At 38.4% G+C, this 11,248-nt stretch overlaps 1 protein-coding gene across 1 annotated transcript in view; it reads right to left on the reverse strand.

Moving 5' to 3' along the window:
- Positions 1 to 8,006, reverse strand: part of syne1 (spectrin repeat containing, nuclear envelope 1) — a 172,957-nt gene extending 164,951 nt beyond the window's left edge. Inside the window, exons 1-3 of the mRNA XM_015395967.1 lie at positions 7,545 to 8,006; positions 3,559 to 3,620; positions 283 to 378 (exon numbers count right to left, since the gene is read on the reverse strand). Of these exons, the coding sequence (XP_015251453.1) occupies positions 283 to 378; positions 3,559 to 3,620; positions 7,545 to 7,620 (234 nt within the window). The 5' untranslated portion in view covers positions 7,621 to 8,006. The remainder of the gene's footprint in view (positions 1 to 282; positions 379 to 3,558; positions 3,621 to 7,544) is intronic.
- Positions 8,007 to 11,248: the final 3,242 nt, after the last annotated feature.

Here is an 11,248-nt window from a genome sequence, read left to right on the forward strand (position 1 = left end):
AATCGAATCGCCATGATGGATGTGATTTACACCCCTAGTATAAACCAAAGACAGATGAATGAAAAAACATTTGAATCCACGTTGTCTATCAGAAGCCCACAAATGCTACAGAATTTAGGTTTTACACCATTTAATATTATTGTAATATTAAGCTAGAATGACCTTAATTTAAAGATTTATAACAATACATACATATTTGACGATACACATTTGAAAGAAATATTTCAGTCTCCTTAAAATAATTTCTTATTGACTTCTACACTAGAAAAATAAAGTGTTTACCAGTCTTTGGCCAGACAGGACTTCCAACAGCGCCAGCAGCTTCACCCCATCTTTGATGTCCTCAAAAAGATCATTTACCTCCAGAGGTGGTTTATGCTGGCAGAGAGAACAGAGAACAAACAATATATAAACAGTTAGGATGTTTAAGAGTTCACCGACGCTAAGAGCTGAAAAGAAATGCTTGTACACTGGGGTAAAGGATTTGCATTCTAGCCCATTACCAGGGATGAACAGGAACCAAATGCTGCTGGTGAGAAACAGACTTGTTAGCAGCAGCCGCTGAGCCTCCCTGCAGCTGAAAAGATGGTGCTTTTCTTTCCCAGCAGTGGCGTGGTGCCCAGTCCTGAGGCTATGGCATTCATTTAACCCTAACAGGACCGAGTTTCCTCATATCACCTTATTTACACATTTAATGTGTCCCCAAACCTTACCTAAAAGTGACATAAAAATCTAATGTCCCAAAAAATAAAACTATTTTTGTTCTTAAAGACAGTATTTAATTAAAGGGAAAACTGCCCGTGGGAATAGTTTTTTTGGCAGGTTATTCAGGCCATTTCACAACTCGGCACACTCCATGACAGAATTACAATTGGCTGCCTGTTTGGGGCAAAGCGGTCTGGAGTCCTTTACAATGAGCTGCTTTTTTTTTTTGGGACCCTCAAACTTTCCGGTAATTTCTGCACATACAACCTACTCAGGTATAACCATCTGGCTGATTGTTATCTTGCCAAATATGTCCAAATAATATCAAGAGCGAGAACTTTCCTCAGTGATCTGACATAAATACAGCCCACATACATGTGACCTGTAGAAATATAACTGCTCTGTGAAGCTCAGAGCTTTTATATGCTCCATTTGGGCCTGATTTATTAGGGTCGGGTTAGGTCAGTTTAACATGATGCATTTTCCATGGCAATTGGGTAAAATCTAAAGGGGGGGTCAGGATAGCTAGGTGGTACTCTGACATAACGTGATTTTTAAGGACAAACAACACAAAAGTAACAACTCAGTCTGTGTTTATCAATGTTTTTAGACTCAGAGAGCTTAAGGAAGGCGTTACGCAGACACGGAAAAAGGCTGATTTATACTCAGAAACCAGGTCGTCTGCCTGTGTGTCAAAGTGAATGTAAATGTGTCTCCGCCCCCTTCCGCAGACACTCTGCTGCACCTCTCCAAAATTGTAGGCAACCGCAGACAGTAGGCCTCTGATTACTCAAATCTACATCCGCTCTAGTCTATTTCCCTGGTTCCTTACTGGCTTGTTTTGTTTGTATGACCGCCATTGTGGAAAACGACTAGTGAAGAAGGACCAGCAAGAAGAGCGAGGTATGCAAGAACGCTCTTTTTCGCCTTCGTGTCCACCTGTTGTCACACAAACTTGCCCCTACTTGAGTTTTAAAATATCGACATATCGGATATCGGTCAAAATCCTAATATCGTGCATCCCTAGTTTTTACAAAATAACCCTCCAGATCTAGGGTTTTTTCTGGAGCTGTTTTTTCCCCCCACTGCAGTTCTCTTGCATGAACCAGGGCAAAAGCAGCCTAAAGTGGAAAGAAATGTACTTATAAAGCAATCCTCATAGAGAGGCAGGAGTAGGTAGGAATATTTTGGATGAGCCTGAATTAGAGGAGGAGCTTCTTATTGGGAGGGATGCTGTGCATGTCTTACTAGTCGACTACACCACACATTGTTATTAAAGCCATCACTCATTCTATACTCTGAAGGTAATTTTTCTGATTAACAATATACAACAGAAGTTTTGTATTTTCATCTGAAAAACTTAAAACTTAAAACCATTTACCTATGCTAAATATAACAGAGGGTTTCTATTCTGTTTTAGTGGAAAAATTTTAATCCACAACACTGAATTTCAGGGATTAAAAATATCAACGTCAAATTAAATTTAAAAAAAGTTTGAAATTTATATTCTATTTTAGGTTGGCTCACAAGGACCTGATAACCTGGGTTTGTAACTCTGATGTGACAAAATGTGGACAAGTCTAAGAGCTATAAATACTTTAGCAACGCTCTGTATCTGCACAAAAATAGTCCAGTGAAGAAAATGCCCAACCTGGAAACCTGATTTTCTCAGTCACATGATACCCATGTCTGTGGAAAAAAAACATGAAACTCCCTGGAAAAAAGTGCTGCTTTATCAAATACTGCAGGAAGTGGACACAAAGGCTAAAAGCAAAGCATAACAGCTGTAGGAAGTAACTCAGATAAAGTCCATTTTCTGTAAAAAAAAAAAAAAAGTGTACAAAAACCTGTTTCATCCTAAACTGTTAACATTTCACATTATACAAAAACTGTCACTACTAATGTCCTGTCAGGCAGAAACTCAGGAGACATCTGCTGCATGGACATAACCCCAAACCCCCTCATCAGTTAGCCTATATTACATTACCTCTATTAGTATGCAGTTAGTGAGCTAAATCGTAGCGTATAAATAATGGAGAACGGACCAGCAGCAGCGTGTGTCCCAGCACTGTAACTCTACATAACATAACTGATTATCAACTCACCAGGAGATGATTCCAGGATTTGTATTTTCAATGCTCTGCAAGACAATACTGCATCTAATCTAACTTTTGATAACAAAACATATAAGCATGTGTTTTGGCTGCGAACAGAGAGCCTGTTAATTTAGAAGCACGAAACTCAGAAGCAGACGACTGCCTACAGGGAACTGTCCTCACCCTCTTGTTGTCCATCTGGACACCACATTACTGTCCCTGCCAATGAACGCCACAAACACACACACACACAGGCACTATGAGCACGAACGCTACTGCAAATATCTGCCCACTCCAATACGGATTCATACAGCACAAACACAAACCACTCTTTGAATAATTCCAATAAATACCCCACATGTCCGCACAAACACACTCCACTAGATGTATGCAGGCTTTTGTCAGTTTAAATCGCCCTTGAGAGAATCTTGAAAGCTGAACAAATGGGCTTTGTCATTTCATGCCAAAACCCTTCAGTAGGAATATTGTCCTGGATCATTTTTTTTTTTATTTTCACTTCACCAAGCTTTGATAACAAACATCGGGTTCCACTGAACCTGATTTGATTTTAACAATTAGGAAATTAGGGTTGTTACTGTAATCATACTTAAATGAATAATCTAAAGGATTCCAAACAAAATGAAGAAAGATAAGCTCTCAAAATAATCCAAATGATAAAAGTTGTTAACATCTCCCAAGCTTTCCGATCAGGATAGGACAAAAGTGCAGTGTGCTATAGGAAGCAGTTCACACTTACCTTTGCTAAATGAGAATTGATCCATTTTGTGAAGGTTCTCTTCTGTACTGCTTCTTGTTCATCTAAAGAATGAAAAACAGAAAGTTAAATTAAAAATGTGGAAGCTTCAAAAGAAGATCTGATTGATCTATTTCAACACAGTAACAGGTGACTTTCCTATAGAGCGGGCAACCGACATCAGAGATAAAAAATAACTGACCGGTTAAATTTCAATTCAATTCAGTTCAGTTTATTTATATAGCGCCAAATTGACAACACATGTCATCTCAAGGCACTTTACAGTTCAACCAGATCCTACAGTCAAAGTGATACAAAGTTTTCTATCTAAGGAAAACCAGTTGATTGCATCGACTCATTAACTCAAATGCAATCCCTCACACTAAGCATGCTTGTAGCGACAGTGGAGAGGAAAAACTCCCTTTTAACAGGAAGAAACCTCCAGCAGAACCAGGCTCAGTGTGAGCGGCCATCTGCTGAGGCCCACTGGGGTTCAAGGAGACAGAAGCAGAGATACAAAAAGCAGCTGCAAAAGGCGGCCCCGTCCAGGAAACACACAGCCAGGCAGACGAGCTCCGAGCCAGCTCCCATGCCAGAGGACGAAGAGAGCACATCCAGTTAGTCACGGTCAGAGAAACAGGACTACACTGGAAAACAGGCCGATCTCCAGCATCTATAAACAAAGGTGTTGATGGAAGCAGCACAGCTGATGTTTCTCTCCAGGATGGCGTCACAGCCAAACAGGAACAGACCAGATGAAGCTACTCTAATCCATTTAATTGTATAGATGATGATTTAAACTGACTTTAAACAAAGTACATCTGTGAACTATTCATACCTTAAATTTGCAACCAGAAATCCAAAACATTTAACTGTTTTTTTATGTGATGAAACAGAACTATGTTCCTCACAGTAGTGAACTGAGAGAAAAAAAGAATTCTTAATGTAGCATATGTAGAAAATGTAAATATGGAACTTGATTGTGAAGCTGCACGGTGAAACAGTTTATAGCACTAGGGTCTTGCTGCATGGAGTTTGCATGTTCTCTCTGTGCATGCGTGGGTTCTCTCCTGGTACTCCTGCGTCCTCCCATAGTCCAAAAACGTAATTGGCATCTCTAAATGTAACTTAGGTATATGTCTCTATGTTGCCCTGCGACAGACTGGAAACCTGTCCAGGGTTCACCCCCGCCTTTCACCCATACACGGCTGCAGATAGGCACCAGCCCCACCCAGAGAGAGAAGACGAATGGATGGATCTTGAATTTTCAAGGTAAGTCTTTTAGGGCTGTGCTGCATGTTGCAGATTTATAGTCACTATATTACCAGTAATCAAAATCATTAATTTTGCAACCTGTTTAAGTTGTGATCATAATTATAAAATCATATAAACGCAGTGCTACTCACTAGCTGCAGTGGGTTGCTGCAGTAAAGTTATATGGTCACTGTATTGTTTGTTTCTGTATAGATTTAATATGGAGTCACATAATCCCAGAGAAGCACTGAAATGATCAGGTCAGATACTCTGTTTTTATTGTTTTCATGTTTACTGTTTGTATGTGGTATTGCATTTACTTCATTCCTGCTGCTTGTTCGGCTTAGATGCATTTTAGTGACTCTGAACAAATTTTTTCTGATTATCTTCAGAAGGAGCTTTGGAAATCAGAAAAGGAAAGTTCAGTATCTGCTGCTAAATAGCTAACGCTTAGTCAGAGCAGATGGACAGGATTCATTTTTAAGAACTACAAACTACAACTAAATCTTGTTGATATAGGTCTGGACTTTGACTGGACCACTCTAATATGCCTTCACTAAATCTGGGGTCTGTAACAGTAGTACTTTAATGCCTGTGTCCTGCAACTTCTGGATATGTCACTGAAACTAATTCTAAACTACATGAGCCTAGAAATTAAATTCTGAAATCTCTTTCTACTTTCATCATTTTAACAAGTGTAAATAACATAAACTTTTGGGGGAGTCAGGTTAGTGTTCACTGTTTATGTTATGACCTTTCAGCTGATATTATTTCACATTTTAGTTTACTTACAATTATTTGGAACATGTTTTAAAATAGCAAATTTGGAAGTAAAAATTCAGCCGCAATAGTTTCACCTTACCACAGTAACCCGTGTTTATAGGTTCTTCGTCCCAGCTACAATGGCAGAGATTGGAAAATATCAGCTTTTTAGCACTTTTTTGGTTGAGTAATAAACATTGAAACGTTAAATGACACCCTAAGATATATAATGTATAAAAGTATTTAAAAATTATCACATTTTTGTCCATAAATCTATGCCAGTTACAGGTAGAAACCCACAAACAGAAAGACTTTCCCTTAAAAATAAAACTTAGTTGTTGTGATTGTGATTATTTGTCCTATCCAGGTGAAATAATTCAAACAAGCCGATCATTTTAACTATTTGTTCATCAATCAGAGTTTATCACCATCATCATAAATCTTATGATGATCAATCTTTGGCAGATAATGACAGAAAGGGCGATTATTGTTCATCTCTACTTCTCAGAGTGCATTCAGATCAACAGGGCCCTTCTAATAAGCTGCTGATCGGATTAATGTGTTTTGAAGCAGAGACATATTGAAAGGCTGCAAAGTATCGGCTCTGGAGAACAGGAGTTAGAGAACCCTGACCTGGATCACTCACCATCGCTGTCCTAATGGACAGGGAAGCTCTATCCGACTCTCGATTCCTCTGCACTAACAGAGTTTCTTTAAGAACTGCTTGCTTTTTGTTTAGTTCCACCCATCTTCCCTTAAACTTTGAATGAAAATGGACAACATGCTGCCACCACCAAATTTTCAAAGTGTATGATGATTGCTATGTGTTATATTTTCATATATTTTAGGTTAAATACTAAAAGCATGCTTCCTCCTCCACGACACACTGAGCCTTTGTTTTTTAAATAAAATATAATAAGTTCTCAGGAGTGTGTATTCTCTTAACCCTTTATTCCAAGAATAAAACAAAAAAGAAAATTACTTTTATTTGGTTTGAATTCCTTATTTGCTCTTTTAACAAAATATGTAAAAAGAAAAAACAGAAATCCATTTTTGATATTAAGAATTTATTACTATGCGATAAGTCAAGATTATTTTTTGTGTAGTCTTCTACTGGCTGTTATCAGGTATATCTGATTGTGTACAATAGGACTTTGAGCAAAGTTTTTACCATTAAATTATGCAAAAGGTGTCAGATGCAAAACATTTCAGAAACCGTATGTATCAAATACGATACATTTAGCATTATAGGGTTAATGATTCATAAAACCAAATGTTTTACACCTTAATTTAAAGATCATTGTTCCACCATAAGACACCCGTGGCATTACAGTAACACTGCACCATACTTGAGCAACTATGTTTTCACAGTAGAAGTGCAACAATCGCTCCAAACATGAGCTAAAAAAAAAGAGTTTGAGAAAATAGCTTTTCAACACATCTCCCAACCCCCCCATCCCCAGTGCTCAGTGACTGCTGAGGTCACCCCCAGCCTCTCTCTGATCTTTTAATACATTCAATCACAACCCCTCATGCATTATGCATCATTTATAACAAAGAAACACATTTCTGTGCTTTTTGTGGGGCTGTTGTGATGTTGAGCACTGTGTCGTGCGTGCCGGCTGGCTAGCGCTGCGCTGCATACAGTGGCCATTTTTAAACACCCACCTCAGAAATATAGAAACAGTGGTCACGTGTTTAAGAGAGCAATGTGAACACTATAGAGAGAGCAAAGACATCGTTGACCTACAGGCTAATGCTTCATCGCTGATGCACAGGGGATGCCCACTGAGCCATACTGCACACATACAGACGTCCCCGTACTTATACGTACAGAAAAAGGTGCCTGACACACATGATCATGTTTGAGCATTAAGTTCATTCAAAGATCACATACCACCAAACCATTAGCCTATTTTATGTCCTTAAAAGCTTCCCAGATCAACGATGGAGCTCGCTGCAGAGCTACTTACCACGCAGATACTGGAAAAAACCTGTCACCAGATTTAAAGAAGTCTTTCTGACAGAAATGTCCTTATAGTGAGCCATTCTGCACCCCACACTCCAGCTCTCGTCCTTTGCGTCCCATAAGTTCCACGGTGCATTTAGGTGTGTCAGTGGAAAAAAAGACACAACAGGCAAAGCTGTCCTTTCACCCTTTTTATCCAGCAGGAAGCAAAACAGATCTGGCTGCCTGGTTTCCTCGGTGAAAGCGAGAAAGCTGCTGGAGGCTGTGATGAAAATGTCCCCTCCTCCCTGACCCTCTCACACTCTGTCAGACATGCACACACACCCACACACACACCCACACACACGCACACACACGCAGAAGGCAAGGCATAAACTAATAGAGCGGGTGATCTACAATCCCATCCTTCCTCCTTCCTCCTGTGTTTTTCCCATCCAGAGGAGTCATGGCTGTGTGGATGTGTACAGCCCTCGCTGCACTGCCTCGCTGTATCATCACACCATCTGAGGCTGGAGAGGGCTCAGCTAGGAGGCTAGCTCAACCAATCACGGTGTGGAGTGTGTGTGCTGTTGGGGGTGATGTCACAGCCGCGGCTGTATTATCCTGATTTAAGCCTAGTTGGTGTGTGTGTGTGTGCTTTTGTGTGGCAGTGTCTGTTAGCTTATATTTGCCTATAAGACATGTCTAATCCTCTATGACACTGAATCTTAATAACAAAACAAACACCAAACTGGCATACGAGGCTTTGCTATAAACTTAATTAGAAACAAATGAGGTCCCAATGGTCCAATAGATTTAACAGACAGAGCAAAGACTGCTATATAGAATACAACTGATGCACCTAATTCAATAATTAATTCTGAGGCTGCAGAATGACATGCACCACCTGCTCCCCCTCTCTCCAAGCCCAACGCTATTGTGACGACAAAGAAGACACGCCCACTCAGGGATTCCCTTTGCAAAGCCTGATGTAAAAGCTCTAAAGCACATCCATTATCAATGCAGCAGTAAGCAGAATCTGTTCAATGTTGAAAAGTGCTTTTCTACTAATTTAAACATACCACTTTGACATAGTAAATACATTATTTGAAGTGTTATCATCTTGTGCAGAAAATCCCTTTATTATTCAGAATCCCCCACATACTAAAAGCCTTCTCTTGCATGTAATAAATAACCCTGAGGTGTTGCTATAAATAGTTTTTTACACAGGAGGCTATTTTTTCCTTTCCATGCAGTAAATTGTTAGTAGCTGTTGCTCAGAACGGACAGCATTCTTGCTAGGAAAGCCGTTATATCTTATTCTCATTCTGCATAGATTACGGGATTAGAGGCAAACAAATACAGCATGCAGGAGCATAATAACTGTCATCTCTAAGGTGGAGGGGACTGCAATGGACATGTTCAATTAATTCTTACACTTTTTTTCTTCTTTTTTAACAAACGCAGTCATTTGTTTGGTATAACCCGCATCTTTTTTTAAACAAAATACATTTATAAAGACATGACCGTCCAACTATAATGACTTATGGTAAGGAGACCAGGGCTGAAACAATTAATCGGATTATTCGTGATTGATTGATTATTGAAATAATCCATTAATTCAGTTATTGATTAGTCGTTAAATGGAGACTAAAACAGATCTTCAGCTGACAGGGCGGCCTACTTAGAAGAGTAATTATATATTGAAAACTTTTTTTGTCCATCAATATTCTCTATCTAGAACTTCTTAAGTGGAGAAGGTTTTGTTTCACCGGGTTTAAATTCTGTAAAATATGTTCTTTAAGTAACTTTTCGCTATACAATTATTAATAGACTAGTAAAAAAATAATCGAAAGATTAATCAATTAGCAAAATGATCATTAGTTACAGCCCTAAAGGATTAAAACATTAATCAAAAGGCAAATGGTAACTATGGAAAGACAATTTGGTGATGGGATAAAGTCTAGAAATCTGACCTCTTTTAAGAAAGAAATTGTTAAAATACTCAAGGAAAAAAAGTGTTTTCCACAGGCCATTTAGTGAACACAAGAAACACATAGAAGCTTTTCTGCTCAGTATAACTGGTAAAACTAGTGACTTAAACAAGTTAAGCAAAATGATGAAAATGTCACAAAATTTAATTAGCATTGATATTTCAAACATAAATATTGGTTCCAGATGTCAACTCTGAAAGTTTATGCCACCTATTGTCAAATTGTCAAAAAATGTTATTGGCAAAGAATCGTTTAAATTAATGGGAGAAAAAAATTATAATTTGCAAGCAATTAAAACATTTTTATGTATATTCAAACTGCAAAACAAGATCATATCAATAAATAAGGACTTTTCAAAATCTTAAACTTAGATGTTCATTCTGTTAACATTGGGCTGAAACAATCGTATTAATCGTGATTAAGCGATTATTGAAATATCGTCAACTCATTTAGTAATCAATCGATCATTAACTTGAGTATAGAGACTCTAGAACGTGCCTTTAGCTGACAGAGCGACCCACCTTGAGCAGCAATTATACCAAAATTGTAAAAAAAAATGTAAACATTTTCGTCTAAGTTAAAAATCTCGTCTGTCAATATGCACTATCCAGAACTCTTAAAATGGAAAGTTTTAGTTCCATCTGGTTTGATTTTGCAAAAAAGTCTTCTTTATGGAAACGTATTAACTTATTAATCGATTAATCAAAGAAATAATTGACAGATTAAACTATCTGCAAAATAATCATTAGTTGCTGCCGTAGTAAACATGTAGATTTAATTGTTGTTCTAAAATGATACCTTCATGTGGAACAACTCCTCTGTTTCTCAGCCAACTATTTTAATGAAGATGAATTCATAGATAAAAAAGGAGAAAGTTGAAGAGGTCAACTGCATCAACAAATATCAGGTCCAACCTCTAGAGCATTAGGGGCTCACACAAGTAATCAAGTAGTTGAGGTGATGGTAGGAAAATGATACCTTTAGCAATACTGAGCATTAGGTGCATGGTTTCATTGACTAGAGACGGTCACCTGGGAGTCCTATAAAAGCCTTCTCATTCTGTTCTTCCATTTAGTAGAGAGAAGCTTTAGTTCAGCTCTGACAGGCCATTAACAACCGAGCAGCAGAAGAAATGATTCAACAGCTGAATGGTCAGTCCTATCTGCACAGAATTTATAACCACCAATGAACAATGTGGTGAAAAAAAGGATTTTGGATTTTTTTACTGAACTTATTTGTTTAAAATCTGTTTTGCACAAAAAACTATTTTGTTTTCCCCTGATCAGGACACTCCTTTTTGCTGAATGTAAACTTCCTGCAATGTTTTTTCATCTCTCCACTTTTCAATAGAGACCAGATTTTTGGGGTGCAAAACTAATATTCTCCCACTTGAGTTGTCTCTGCAGCTCCTCTAGCGTTACCATGGTCATCTTTGCTGCTTGTCTCTCCATAGCCAGCCTGTCACTGCAGGTGGTCAAGGTGAAGACTCACCAACAGTTAATATGCCGTGAAATTAGCTTAATTAACAGAAGAGGAGTTGTGGACTTTATCAGGGTGTTTCAGTGTGGGGGTTGTGACCTTGTCTTTGGCAGATTTGGGCCAATCAGGTCATTCTATTAAAATGTTTACATGATGGACTTAAAGGAAAATTCCGGTTTTTAACACTTTTAGCCCATTTTCTGTAGTGTCCAGGATGAAATCGAATGATCGACACCAAAATTTTGACAATTGGTCC

The sequence above is a fragment of the Cyprinodon variegatus genome, unplaced genomic scaffold, assembly GCF_000732505.1.
Source record: "Cyprinodon variegatus isolate N-32 unplaced genomic scaffold, C_variegatus-1.0 Scaffold770, whole genome shotgun sequence".
NCBI classification, from domain to species: Eukaryota; Metazoa; Chordata; class Actinopteri; order Cyprinodontiformes; family Cyprinodontidae; genus Cyprinodon; species Cyprinodon variegatus.